Below are 15,541 nucleotides of genomic sequence, written 5' to 3' on the forward strand. Positions count from 1 at the left end.
GCCTTCAATTTTTTGTAGCATCAGAGTCTTTTCTAATGAGTTAGTTCTTTGCATCAGGTGGCTGAAGTATTGGAGCTTCAGCTTCATTATCAGTCCTGCAAATGAATATTCTGGACTGATTTCCTTTATGATTGGCTGGTTGGATCTCCTTGCAGTCCAAGGGACTCTCAAAAGTCTTCTCCAAGTACCCTGGGGGAAATTAACTCTGTTTCCCTCCTCCTAGTACTCAGTTCAGTTCAGTCACTCAGTCGTGTCCGACTCTTTGCGACCCCATGAATTGCAGCATGCCAAGCCTCCCTGTCCATCACCAACTCCCGGAGTTCACTCAGACTAGCGTTCATCGAGTCAGTGATGCCATCCAGCCTTCTCATCCTCAGTCGTCCCCTTCTCCTGCCCCTAATCCTTCCCAGCATCAAAGTCTTTTCCAGTGAGTCAACTCTTCACATGAGGTGGCCAAAGTACTGGAGTTTCAGCTTTAGCATCATTCCTTCCAAAGAAATCCCAGGGCTGATCTCCTTCAGAATGGACTGGTTGGATCTCCTTGCAGTCCAAGGGACTATCAAGAGTCTTCTCCAACACCACAGTTCAGAAGCATTAGTTCTTTGGTGCTCAGCCTTCTTCACAGTCCAACTCTCACATCCATACATGACTACTGGGAAAACCATAGCCTTGACTAGATGGACCTTAGTTGGCAAAGTAACGTCTCTGCTTTTGAATATGCTATCTAGGTTGGTCATAACTTTTCTTCCAAGGAGTAAGCGTCTTTTAATTTCATGGCTGCAGTCACCATCTGCAGTGATTTTGGAGCCCCCCAAAATAAAGTCTTGACACTGTTTCCACTGTTTTCCCATCTATTTCCCATGAAGTGATGGGACTGGATGCCATGATCTTCGTTTTCTGAATGTTGAGCTTTAAGCCAACTTTTTCACTCTCCTTTTTTACTTTTATCAAGAGGCTTTTTAGTGCCTCTTCACTTTCTGCCATAAGGGTGGTGTCATCTGTATATCTGAGGTTATTGATATTTCTCCTGGCAATCTTGATTCCAGCTTGTGTTTCTTCCAGTCCAGCGTTTCTCATGATGTACTCTACATAGAAGTTAAATAAGCAGGGTGACAATATACAGCCTTGACGTACTCCTTTGCCTATTTGGAACCAGTCTGTTGTTCCATGTCCAGTTCTAACTGTTGCTTCCTGACCTGCATACAGGTTTCTCAAGAGGCAGGTCAGGTGGTCTGGTATTCCCATGTCTTTCAGAATTTTCCACAGTTTATTGTGATCCACACAGTCAAAGGCTTTGGCATAGTCAAGAAAGCAGAAATAGATGTTTTTCTGGAACTCTCTTGCTTTTTCCATGATCCAGCGGATGTTGGCCAATTGATCTCTGGATCCTCTGCCTTTTCTTAAACCAGCTTGAACATCAGGGAGTTCACGGTTCACGTATTGCTGAAGCCTGGCTTGGAGAATTTTGAGCATTACTTTACTAGCATGTGAGATGAGTGCAATTGTGCAGTAGTTTGAGCATTCTTTGGCATTGCCTTTCTTTGGGATTGGAATGAAAACTGACCTTTTCCAGTCCTGTGGCCACTGCTGAGTTTTCCAAATTTGCTGACATATTGAGTGCAGCGCTTTCACAGCATCATCTTTCAGGATTTGAAATAGCTCTACTGGAATTCCATCACCTCCACTAGCTTTGTTCATAGTGATGCTTTCTAAGGCCCACTTCACTTCACATTCCAAGATGTCTGGCTCTAGATGAGTGATCACACCATCGTGATTATCCGGGTCATAAAGATCCTTTTTGTACAGTTCTTCTGTGTATTCTTGTACTAAAAAGTCAAAAAGAGTCAGGGTAGCTTCTTTTGCTGAGCACCAGGAGGAGGGTGAAGTGAAGCCTAAAGGACATGCTCCCTCTTCTTAGATGTCTTCTCCTCTTGATTTCTTCCCAGTTATTTCATTCTAAGTCCTTTAGGTTTCTGCAAACTTAGTATTAGAATTTTGGTTGCCACTGATCCACTTTCTGTTCACAGATCTTGATGGAAGTGACTCAGTTAAAAAGTTCTTAGTCTGAGCACCGCCCCCCGCCCATAACCAAGAAATGTGGTGCTATACTACTTATTTATGTTTTTCTCTATCCAGTGATTAATATATTAAATTAGAATCATTGATGTTTAGTTTAAGAAATTATCTGAAGTAAGAGCAGTAGTACATAATAGTTAATACCTTTGGCCTGTTAATTTTTTAGGCACTCAGACCTCTAACAGAAAAAAATATTGACTAGATCTTATCAGCCTTTTTAAAACATAGTGATTTACTTTGCCAGCATTTGTATAGATTAGTAAATAGTTTTGTATTTATTTTTAAAATAAAGAAGCAGATTCATCAAGCCAAAAATAAATGCCTCTTACAAATGAGTGGCCCCTTGTTAAAAATTAGCAAAGGGAAGTACAGGAATGTTTGATTGGGCAAGGAAGTTTACATAAACCAGTCATAATGAAAAATCTTCCTTATTGAGGTGCTCTCCCCCTACCCCAGCAAATTTCTTCTTGATCATCCTGTACCCTTATGAACATCTGCTGTTGGACTTATGAAACTATATGGTAATTAGACACATAGTTAGCACTATGTCTAGACTGTCAACTTCTCGAGAAGCTTTGCGTCAATCATCTGGTCCCAGGCAGTAGATCCAAGTGGTCAAAGAGGATAGAGTTTGCAGGCAGACTGCCAGGATCCTATTTCTGACTTCATTTACCAGCTGTATGATGTTGGGCAAGTTACCTCTCTTGGGCAAATACTCTCCAAGTATTACTTGGATTTTATTTGTAAAATAATTTTTTTTTTAATTTATCTTACTTGTTGGGAGGCTTAAATATAGTTTTCTAATATAGAGTTTTCTAAATTATACCTCTAAAACTATTAGAAAATTCTCTGGCATGAAGGCATTTCATGTTTTTCTTAATGCTGATTACTACTGATCAAAGGCCTTCCCGGGTGGCCCAGTGGTAAAGAATCTGCCTGCAATGCAAGAGATGCGTGTTCTATCCTTGGGTCAGGAAGATCCCCTGGAGAAAAAAATGGCAACCCATTCCAGTATTCTTGCCTGGGAAATCCCATGGACAGAGGTATTCAAAATAATGTAATAAAAATATGAAGAGAGGTGATAACCTAGATGGGGCATGATTACCGAAGTAAAGATTATTAAGACAAATTCACCTAAAATTAATTGATATACAACAAAAACTTGTATATGCATATGTATGTTTTCTATCAGAGTTCTATAAAAACAGGAAATCAGTGCTTTAAATGAAAAGGAGAGAGAGCATGGGAAATGCAGAATGTTGAGCATACAGTAGTTGCTCCAAAGTTGCAGTTACCCTACTCAGCTACAGTCCTGAAATACTAAATGGAAAATTCCAGAAATGAACAAATGAAAAATTCATAAGTTTTAAATTTTGAGCTGTTCTGATTAGGGTCCACTATCCTGCTGCAATCCTCCCAGGATGTGAATCATCCCCTTGCCCAGCATATCGACACTGCGTTCCCACCAGGAGTCACTGAACAGCCACTTTGGTTATCAGATCAGCAGTCTGGTATCACAGTGCTTGTGTCCAAGTAACCCTTTTATTACAGCATGTGATGATTGTTCTATAATTATTATTGTTACTGTTCCTATGTATAGGAAAAAATAGAGTGTATGTAGAGTTTGGTCCTGTCTGCAGTCTGACCACCAGTGTGGATGAGAGGGAACTGCTGTATTCTTATTCATTCTTCTCCTTCTGTACCTCCTACTGAGGCCAGTTTGATTAACCTTGAGAAAGAGTAAAGCAAATTAGTAATTACAGTCATTCTTCAGTATCCATAGAGAATTAGTTCCAGAACCCCCCATAGATACCAAACTCCATGAATACTCAAGTCCCTTGCACAAAATCGCATAGTATTTGCATATAACCTACACATATGCTTCCCTATGCTTTAAATTTCATTGTTCAAGTGCACAATTACATTAAATTTATGTAACTTAAGGGAAAAGATACCTATAATACTCTTGAGATAGTAGGTTGTTTAAATTTTAATAATTCTTAATGACTTTCTGTGTTTTTAATTAAAACTACTTACTGAAGAGGTTTTTTAATATTACATTCCCTAAAATCAATTTTGTCCTGAAATACAGTTTTTAAAACCACAACTGTCTATTTTCTTTGATTATCTCATAAACGACAGGAGTTTCATATCAGCTCTCCTTCCTCCTCCACCTTTTTTTCCCTTTTACTTTGTGCCAATCACAGGTGGATGCTCAATATCACTCCACAGCACAAGATAAATAAGCCTGGAAGGTTTCCTAGCAACATATTGTTCTGGGAACCTGCTCTATTTTCCTGAACAAGATGAAGCCAAACATCCTAGAATCTCAGCCAGATGGGAAAGGATTAGCTTATTGAGGGGTGTTTAATGCATTTTTAAAATATTTCACTTTGAAATGAACCTCTTAACATAAGTAACAAGACTGACTTTTAAAAGGACAGTTTTTTACATGTTAACAAAAACCCCTCAGTCATAAATAGTTTCAATTGAAAAAAAAAACAGTTTTAGAAGAAATTCTCTAGAGACAAGCTTATAATATATAATTGACTTACTGGTGAATGAATCCATTTCCGAACCATGTAGAAAATGCTTCCTCCTATGACGGATGTTCCTGGGCTTCCCAGGTGGCACTAGTGGTAAGAACCCTCCTGCCAATGCAGGAGACAAAAGAGACTTGGGTTGGATCCTTGGGTTGGGAAGATCCCCTGGAGGAGGGCATGGCAACCAACCCACTCCAGTATTTTTGCCTGGAGAATCCCTGTGAACAGAGGGACCTGGCAGGCTGCGTCCATAGGGTACAAGTCAGACATGACTCAAGCAACTTAGCATGCGTGCAAGACTGGTGTTCAACCTGGTACCCAGTGGTACCGGTATTCAGCTACACAAAAATATTTACATATTGTATCATACTTCCTTCTCATCTTGTGGGTAAGTGGCTGCTGGAGTAGGCTCCCTCCTCCTCACAAATCCTTTCATGTCTCCCCTTGACCCTTCCTCCTAGGGACACCGGGGAAACCCCTCTCATGGCCTAAAACACTGGGACTTCTTCCTTTTTCTCCCCAGCTTCAGGCGACTGCAGTTCCAGTGATTTGCCACTTCATCTTGAGAATCTGTTTTTGGTTTTCAGAGTATATGATAAGTACAGAGGAAAGAAAACTGGATAAAATTGTCCCTCTCAAAGTCAAGAATAATAATGTTGTTGCTGTTTTGTTAGTACATGATCATTTATATTTTCCTCATTGTTTCTCAATGATCTTAAGGCCATTCTGTTGGCAGGTGGCATTTTTCTGCCTGGCACTCGCATTGGTCACAGTGTATTGTTGAAGGTCTCTGGAGATGGAGTAGTAAAGATTAGAGTTTCTTATGCCAGTATTCAGTAATGGTTTTGCAATTCAGTTAACATGCTGGAAAGCGTCCTTTCTCCTTGTCTTCCTGGGTAGGCAGTCCCCGTTAGCCAAATGAATATTGTCGTCATGTGATTGTTGAATGATTTATACTACCTGATGGGCTTGGAGTGTGTGAAACTTCCCAGTTGTGATGAAAAGCAGATAATTCCAGTACTCACAGTGTGCCTGGATGGGAAGAACAAAGTAATTAGAATAACCTAGTGTCTTTGCTTTTTATTTGACAAATTCTCTGGCCAAATACGAGAGAATTGAAACAATCCTTATCCCAGGAAACTATAAGTTATTTTATTTTCCTTCTGCTGCTTTCCATCCTCTCTTTCGCCCTCTCACATACATACTTACATGTTTTCTAAATGCCAGGTTTTGAACTTGACAAAAAGCAATCTGTTGAGGGCCTCCTAGGGGCCAATTACTTTGGTAGATGTCATGATGGAGGCTGAGGAGCATCAACACATGGTCTTTGCCTTCACTGAGTCCCCAAGAATTTAGCCAAGTAACACACTTGTTTTCTTTTTAAAACTTTAGCTTCATGTTAGGACCTAAACATTAAGGGGAGATTTTGATGATTAAAGGAATTCTGTAAATTTTGATTGTTCAAGAATAACCTAAAAGTAGACTTAGTCTGTTATATAAAATATATGACAGATTCTAATGGATTAATTTTTATAATATTTTCTAGAAACACTGTTTTTAAAAATCCCATGAACCAGGCATTACTTTAGATACTTAATGTCATTTAATTCTCTTGACAGCCGTTATGAAATAGAAATAGTTTGCCTACCAATTCTAGAATCTGCTTTCTCTCCAGTATTTAGGTTCCATTAAAAATTCTTCTTTGTTGCTCAGTCTTTTTATAAAATAATAATTATGATTTTTAACATGGCAGAAGAATGAATTTTACTTTAAGAAAAGCAGTTAACAGAAGTAATAGCACGGTTAAATACATTAACAAGAGAAAGGAATGCTATGTCAGCAATGCTGTAGAACAGACATGGACCAACTACAACTTATTTTGGTAAATAAAGTTTTGTTGGAACATGACCACACTCATTTGTTTGTATATCACCTATCTGCAGTTTTTGTATAGTAACAACAGTTGTACCCTGGACTGTATGGCCCACATAGCCTAAAATATGCGCTATCTGGACCTTTACAGAAAAACTTTAAAAGTCAAAGTGTTAGTCACTCAGTCATGTCCAACTCTTTGGACTGTAGCCTACCAGGCTCCTCTGTCCATGGAATCCTCCAGGTGGGAACACTGAAGTGGGTAGCCATTCCCTTCTCCAAGGGATCTTCCCAACCCAGGGATCGAACCCAGGTCTCCCACATTGCCGGCAGATTCTTTACCATCTGCCCCACCAGAGAGTCTAGATTTCCACCCTACATTGAGTCAGGTGTCCTCCTTTAGCAAGCCAGAGACTTCGTTGGGAAACGCATCAGAAAATGATTTCCTAAATGATTTTTTTCTAACATGGTTTTCCTCTCAACCCTGCAGGTACCGACCAAGAAGCTAAAGAAATATGAGAAAGAATATCAGACAATGCGAGAGAGTCAGCTGCAGCAGGAAGACCCAATGGATAGATACAAGGTATGGGAGACACAGGTCACCTGTTTGAGCCAATATCTTCTTTCCCCTAAAGCTGCAACTGGGGGACATTCGTTCCCTCTATTCCTTCTTGATTGATGTTAACTGTGACTTTGCTCAATGTCCAGGTATGTTTTCATCTCAGGAGACTCCTGAGTAGCCAAACATAATATTTCTTTTCTTTCAGTTTGTATATTTGTAGGTAACTTCACCTGTTGCATTTATACTGGGAGTCTTCATAAGAAGCTGAAAGAAAGGGAAAAAGAAAAGAGAGAAAGTGGCTATCAACTACTTTCAAAAATGAGAAAAAAAGAAAAATGGCAAAGTACGGTTTTAGCTGTGCACGGTACATCCACAGAGACTGTTAGAAGGCGAACTGTTCCAAGACTGGCCTGAGAATGTTTCAGACTCACCCCTGTCTGTAGCCAATGTTAAAGATACAAACTCATTCAAAAGTAAAGAATAAAAACCACAAAGGTATATTGAGCACAGTCATGGTGTTTGTCGCAACATTTATTTCCACGAACAAATTTATAAAAAACAGTGACATTTCATTACAGAGTGCAGTTCCAAAATCAAAATGATTCAGTTCAATATCCCAGTTAGTTGCAGTACTTAAAAAAAAAAATTGGGCTGGTTATAAAGATGTCCTCAATGGTAATTAGCAACAGTTTCCATAAAAGCAGTGTTGGGGAAATACTGACCCCCACCTTACTTTGTTCTGACTGAAATATTAGTGTCTCTCTTCAGCATGTTTTGATTCTTCAGATTCCTACAGATATATGATGATTCCCTCTCCACATCAGCACATTAAGATAAGAGAATACTGTATTGATACACTGAGTCCCAGCCGTGCTGAAACAGCTTGCCCAAAAAAGTACCGTGATGACATCATTAATGAAGCCACTCACTGAGAGATGACTTCCACTTCTGTAGCTAGAGTTGCTTTTATATAGGCAGAGAACTGGGCACAGGCCACTGCAGTCAAGCAGTCCGCCTTGTTGCTATTGCTTTGAATAGCATGGAACGTTGACACAGGGGAGTGGTGAAAGGTGTGTATGGATTCTGTAGTCAGATCTGAGTTCAAACCCTGACTTTCTGAAAAAGGAGAGAAGATTTGGAGTCCAAGTTGGGGATGTTAACCCCCATGCCACTGTTCAGCACCTTGGACTGATTACTGGACCTCTTCCCCATCTGTAAAATGTGTAGTATACACGTTTCCTTGCAGGATTGTTGCCAAGATGAGGTATGTTGTATGCAAAGTACCCAGCACATAGTTGGTGTTCAGGAAATGGTTGTTATTAGCCTTATTAGGCCTGCCGCCTCTAATTACCCAATTATTACTAGAATAATATCCCCTTAATTTGTGTCTGCCCCACCAGTCCCTCACTTATCTTTCTCCTAATTCTCCCAAGTATTGTTACCTAATAATCGAACGTCTGTATGTTTCTCCCTTTGTTTATAAAACTAGCTGACAGTAGAATCCCACTGCTATGCAGATAACTGTTACCATATGAAGTACTCCTAGTTGGAAGCTAGTTTCCACCCCTCAATAAAACCAATTTGAATGTAGCTTATGTAGAATGCTGCTGTGGAAAGCTTTGAAGTAGTCATTATAAAATATTTTTAAGAATCTGAAATGGAACTCTCCCGCTGCTTGCACCATTCTGAGTGACGTCTGGGAAGGGCGCTTTAAGTAGAAGACAGGGAAATGAAAGACTAAAGTTGTGTATTCAAATTCAATCTGGAACTGAACTTGTTATTGTTTCTTATATCCTTTTTGTGTCAAAGCAGGTACGTATAAGTGAATAGTATAATGCATATTATTTTTTTTAAAAAGTGACTATCACATATATACTATTGATGTGTACAGTTTTAACTGAGGAGTCAAAGTAGAATTAAACTTTTTTGGGGCCTTTGGTTTGAACACAGGTACTACTTTTCAGCTTCAATGCTCTATTTATGTATATAAGATATCCTCTATAGCTATTTTTGTATTATTGTAGTAGCTTGCTAATGCATCATTCAGCTAATATTCCTATACCCTTTTAATAATGTCTAAAAATTTGTACTGGAGATAAACTTGGTAAAGTTATGGTCCTCACATTATAATTACATTTTCAAGGTGACAATTGAGCACAGGGTGTTCACCCATCAGGAGATTTGTTCTTTCAGATAGTCAATATCTAGTTTAAGAAGCTAATTACAGTTGTATTCATTAACTTAGGAAAGTACCTTAGAAAATACATTTTAGCATCTTATAAATTTAATCCTGTCAAGAGTAAGATCTATGCCCTGGGCATAAGCACTTTATAATTCACTGTTCATGTCCAGGGACTGGGAACCTAGATATGAAAATTCTCAAGAATAACTTGGGGAAGATCTTTGAAGGCATTGAGTCAGAACTTACACAGTTCACTAACAATCCCTCCTCAACAGTTAGGATCTGTAGTGTTTAAAATGCCTTGTTTGCCCCCTAGTTTAATTCAAGAGAATTAAGAAGGTCGTGTCAATTTAAAAAAAAAGACCCAGAAATGTCATACCTTATGATATTCCAAGAGATTTTTTTTCAGCTTGATGATGTTTCACCTGGGCATGGTGGGGTACTAAAAGAGCTGTTTGAGGGAAACCAGACATGGATTTAAAGATCCAACAATGTAGAGATAACTCTCAGCACTCACATTCTTGCTGTGTCTATCTAAACATGTGTTTTGTGTCTACTTTTATGACATATGAAAATATCTACTCTTGAGGTTATGTCAGCATACTTACCTGTACCTAACACTTGATGAAATGGCGTCGGTATAAATTTAAATTTTGGAACCCTAAGCACAATGCAAATGTTCTGGAATTTGATAATGGTGACAGTTGTACAACTTTGAGAATGTAGAAAAACCACTGAATTGTATATTTTAGAAAGGTGAATTTTTGATATGTGAATTATATCCCCCCACACACACACAAAAACCCCGCCAAGCTAAATGTCCCAAGAGAATTAACATCTGCCTGCCATGTTTTTTTCATAAGCCTCAGTCATACCAGAGGTACCTGTGCAGAAACCATACTTAAAGGAGGGAGACCTCCTGTCAGAATTAATCAATGACTATAGATCCTATATGTACTCATATTTATAAGGGAAAGGCCAGCCAACAAAAGTGGATGATGGATTAATCTTTATGTGTGTGTGTGTGTATGTTTATATACATATACGTATACGTATGCACATAGACAAAACCTATAAATAGGCATTGCACACATATGCACAGTGCCTGTGCTATCTGATCTTGGAATTAGTTTGCATTTGAAACTCAGTGAGTTCTATAATGACTGCTTACAGCCTCTGGTGTACTCTTTCTGTTTTATCTTCATGACTAGATTCCAAGATACAGAAAGGAAACTTTATTGGAAGAAGAATGCACAGTATTTATTATAAGCCTCTTTTATTATCCTTCTTAAGTTTGACCTGGCCAGATTTGTGTAGTGATTTTCATTTGTTCTGATGTTTCGGTTTACATATTTATAAATTTTGGATTAAGTGAAATAGAAGATAAAGAGTTGTCTGTAGAAATACATCACATGTACTTTCATCTTTGTATAAATCCCTAAAAAACAAACATTCATGGATATGTATAGCTATTTTAGTCATTTTAAAAATTAGTAGCCAAGCACCTAATAGGTGGTTATCAATTTCAGAAGTTAAAATATTTTTTATTTTAAGATGATGAACTGTTTTCATTTGGGAGAAGTTAGTTTTCTAATGATGTAATCATTAATGGCGATTTTAGAGAACTACAGCCTTCATCTGTCTTTAGAAGATGATATGCTTTTCTTGTTTAATTAAAGAAAGAACTACTTGTACAAATGTGAGTTAAGCCTTCAAAAAGCACAGCTAATTAATTGAGTGAATTTCCCAAAGTGTAATGAAGGTTATATTATTACGTATTCTAGTTGGGCAAATCCTAGAAAGAATCAGGAATGTTTAAAACTCTCTTGGGTTTGGGAGACAGTATTATAAATATGTAGTTTCTAATTGAAGGATCTTATCTATTTTCAGTATAATTAAATTTAGAATGTTTAACTTCTTTCTTGAGGTTAGACATAGTACTTTTTTTAAAAAACTAAAATGTAATTCAAACAGAAAGAAAATGATTCCTGAAATTTCACAGAAGGTTTTACTTGCCCATACTAATTTTTGTAGAGCAGTTGTCCCTGCATGTAATTTAAAATTAAACTATTTAATTATAAATAGTACAAACAAGGTTTTCTAAATAAAGCTTAATTTGTACTTGTATTATATGCTATCCTTACATATCTAAGGAAATAATTTACAACAGTGATCATATTTTGTTTTAAAAGTATGCTAAAGTTTAAATAATACTAATCATATCTGGAAAAAAATGATCCTCACCCCCGCCCCATTTTGTTTTGTTTTCGTATCGGACCCTTCCTTACTCATAGAAGTCAAGAGAAGTGATTCCATCTTTGAAAAATGTTTTTCATCCAGTGAAAATAAACATATTTTATTATTTTTCACATCACAGAGATGTTACAGGCTTTTGGAAATATTTGTTATGAAATCACATGCTTTTAATGAACAGTGATAGTCAAGAGAAGGGTTTCTGTCTGTGACAACTTAATTCTAAACCTCGGATGCTGCCACTCTTTTCCTCGTTATTCTTGGCTAACTCATGCACACTGCTGTAGGATGGTGGAGAAGGCAAGCCTAAGCTCTCTTGGTGCTTCTGGAGCCACTTAGCTAAGAAGGAGCAGGTGGCTTCTGATGATGCTTGTCTGCTGATTGAGTTATACTTAACACTCAGGGGAGATATAAAGGTTATGCATATTAAGAATCTCTCAGTATGTTTATCAATGGTCTTTAGAATTAATGCTCCAAAATTTTTCTTCAATTTTTAGCACATCTTGTTTCCTGTTAAAGGAGGGTGACTGGAAAATTACATCACACTCCTGTTTCTACATCATCTGTAACCCATTTGCTTTTTAGAAATTTGATTTATACGCTAGAGTAGTAGAGAGATTTATAAACCATATGGCCTGTGGGCCAAATATGGCCCACTGCCTGTTTTTGTAAATAAAGTTTAATTGGAACACAGCCGCATGCTTATTATCTATCACTGTTTTTACACAACAATGGCAGAGTTGAGTAGCCGCAACAAAGACCATATGGCCTACAAAGCCTAAAATATTTACTGTTTGGGCATTTACATTAAAAGTTTGCTGACCCCTGTGCTAGAGTATAATCTAAGATGGTTCTTAAATGCTAAAAGAAATTCAGTCTGGTTTGCCAACTGCCAGTTAGTTACTACTGACAAGATTTTCTCTTTAGTTTGACATTTTAAATTGTTTAAATTTCCACCAGAAAGATAAAACTGGCTGTGTTGGGTGAAGGAAGAGCATGAAATGATTTCAGATATCCAGATTTGCTTTCTCAAATTTCATCTACACTGTAGACATTTAAACATTTTTGTCTATAGGCATTTGTCTTTGAATGTCAAAAAACTGTTTGATGAAATTTGAATTTGATGACTATCAAGGTTTTTGAAAGAGGTACCCAGAAGAAGGAAGGTGAGAGCTGAGTGTGTTGTTGCTAATAAAATTGCCCTGGGTCTTTTAGGGAAACATTTTCTCCAGACCCTGGAATGTCTTTAAAAGCATGTGCCAAGAATTCATTATAGCAGCAGATAGCACACCCAAAATACTGAGCTAGAGTTTATAAAGCCGCCTGCTTCCCCATCATTTTTTCCTTTAAGGCTGAGTTTATTTTCTTCTGATTGCTGGTTCACATTTCTCTGGTTTCTCATCTTAGAAAAAATCACTTTCACCATTCCTTATACTGCTTCACCCAAACTCCAATCCCCAGACACCAGGGAGACCTGGGGCCTCCGTTTTTCTTTTGCATTTCCCTGCCCAACAATGTAATTCCGTTGCCTGAAGATGAAATATTTTGCAAGGTTGCTGGCTTTGTCATGCCTGAGGATGAAATATTTTGCAAGGTTTCTGGCTTTATCATTGAAGGAAGTTCCTTCCACCCAGTTCTTAACAACACAGTGTAAACAACTCACACCCTAGTTGCAAATAGTTCCACAGACAGCGTTTGCATCAGTCACTCGAACTGCAAATAGCAGTGTGGAGAAGGAGGAGTTTAGTGTATCACTCTTCGCTCCCATTGGCTGCCTCAAGTATAATTTCTTCCATCAAACGTTAGCTGTCCTGGAGAGAGCATAGAGTAAATGACACTCTAAGGAAAAACAACAGAGCAAAATAGCATTACCAAGTGTCTGTTTTTTGTTATCACCATTTCCTAATTGTATTAGTAGGTGTGCAATTTCATTGGATATTCTTTTTTTTTTTTCAATTGTCTTTGTACCTATGATTGAAAACGATAGTTGGTCTGTGACTTTTGAGGAGGTAAGTTTTTTTGTCTGTGTGTGTCTGTAACATCAGCATTTGTCTCTCCGAAAAATGCAGTATCCTCCTCCCCCAAGATACTAATCCAGCTTTCCTGGCCACCCGTCTCCTATGCAAGAGGAGACGAAACTAAGGAGAAAAGTTGCTCTCTGCTTTTTGTGCAAGTGTTGTTAATTGTGTGACATGGAGGAGGTTTCCAAGAGTGTGATGTGAATTTGTAGGGTTATGTAAGCATCGTCTCCTGTAGTCTTTTCCAAAAGGCAAGGGAAGCAATTTGCCTGTGTTGTCTATGGGCTCTGAGCGGTCAGCACATCTGCTCGGGCAGACGTGTGGCGTGAGGGCATTTTTGCCCTGGCTGAGGTTAGGGGGCCACTTCCAGTCCACTTCTGGTGGACGCCCTTGCCAACATTTCAGAATGAACCAGGCAAGATTACTACCTTTCCCAAAGCTAACCTACCTTCTTTAGTGTAAAGGCAAACTGTTTCTTGAATCAGTCAGTTCTGAAAACAGTTCTGACTCCTCGGAAAGGCTGGAAGAGACAGCCAAGTCATGTCGTCTTTCTTTAACCCATGGTAAGTGTGGGCAGGTTCTCCATGGAAAATCTCCATCTGGCCACCCCCAGGTTCATACTTTGGAGGACGATACTGCATTTTTGGCCCCAGAGCTTGCTTCCCCACGTGTCTGTGAGTGCAGAGCAGGGGTCCACACTCCCCACCGTGCTGCTTGCTTTGCAGACACTGAACTGAAGCTTCTTGCTAGAGCAAAAGCCAGTAGGCTTGCCCCCCTAGGCTATTTGGCTTTTTAGGGACCCTTGTGCGTGCGTGCTCAGTCATGTCCAAATCTTTGCAACCCCAGGAGCCAACTGTAGCCCACCACGTTCCTCTGTCCATGGGATTATCCAGGCAACACTACTGGAGTGGGTTACCATTTCCTACTCCAGGGGATCTTCCTGACCTAGGGATCGAGCACACATCTCCCGCTTTGGCAGGCAGATTCTTTACCACTGAGCCACGTGGGAAGCCTAATAGACCTTCAGACACCCATAATTTCTCCCAGATCTTCCCCTTACCACCCCACCCCCTGAGCAGTGTGTCAAAGGTTCGAGTGGTGACAACCATGGTAATAGGAAATGACCAGTCAAGTTTCAGCTGCGCTCATACCTCTTTTTGATATGACATGACCCATCAGACATTTATCTCTAATCAATAGTGAAGTAGCTACCTGGTGTGTTTTTAAAGTTCTTTGAGCAAAGTGTGTGTCCGCTAGTATTGTATTGTATGCATTTCAAGTGAAGTGAAAGTTGATCAGTCATATCTGACTCTTTGTGACCCCCTGGACTATAGTCCATAGAATTCTCCAGAACAAAATACTGGAGTGGGTAGCCTTTCCCTTCTTCAGGGGATCTTCCCAACCCAGGGATTGAACCCAGGTCTCCCACATTGCAGGTAGATTCTTTACCAGCTAAGTCACCAGGGAAACCCAGAATACTGGAATGGGTAACCTATCCCTCCTCCAGCGGATCTTCCCACGCCAGGAATGGAACCGGGGTCTCCTGCATTGCAGGCAGATTCTTTACCAACTGAGCTATGAGGGAAACCCCTTACCTGGAGGTTGTTTTAACTTGGTTCTAAGCCTTTGACACTGTAATGTGAAAACCTGGTAGCTGCAACATTTCCACTTGTGCCAAGTTAATGCAATGTAAATAAATAGTTGAGGGAGCTCTTTGTGCCTTGGAGACCTCCAAGTTCAACTTCAGGAGAAATAGGACGCTTGGGAATAGGTATTCAAGTCATCTTACCATGGTCTCTGTTGAAGGGATTTATCAGGAAATGAGAAAAATCTCTTCCTGGCCTGAAGCATTCTGCCTTGTGAAATATGTTATGATGAAATTGTGCTGGATATTGCTGCTTCTTCCTGAGAAGGAGGGAGTTTATTGCAAAAGTTTCTGAACCATATTTTTTCAATCTGAGTTTCCACCCAGTATGTAAGTTGTTCCCACAAAAAGGGGTCATAGTTTGATAGATCAGAATGAACGACTAATCTC

General features: G+C 39.1%; 1 protein-coding gene across 12 annotated transcripts in view; it reads left to right on the top strand.

The window, feature by feature from the left end:
* The window catches only part of RABGAP1L (RAB GTPase activating protein 1 like), a 726,671-nt gene that overhangs the window by 682,918 nt on the left and 28,212 nt on the right, over nucleotides 1–15,541 (top strand). For 7 of the 12 annotated variants that reach the window (XM_042229119.1, XM_027975891.2, XM_042229120.1 and 4 more), the window contains one exon: nucleotides 6,982–7,074. In XM_042229119.1, coding sequence (XP_042085053.1) covers nucleotides 6,982–7,074 — 93 coding nt within the window. Of the gene's footprint in view, nucleotides 1–6,981; nucleotides 7,075–7,258; nucleotides 7,563–13,299; nucleotides 13,498–15,541 lie in introns of those variants that run through there. The other 5 variants (XM_060396625.1, XM_015099016.3, XM_042229124.1 and 2 more) reach the window with 2 other exon arrangements.

The sequence above is a fragment of the Ovis aries genome, chromosome 12, assembly GCF_016772045.2.
Source record: "Ovis aries strain OAR_USU_Benz2616 breed Rambouillet chromosome 12, ARS-UI_Ramb_v3.0, whole genome shotgun sequence".
Classification (NCBI taxonomy): Eukaryota; Metazoa; Chordata; class Mammalia; order Artiodactyla; family Bovidae; genus Ovis; species Ovis aries.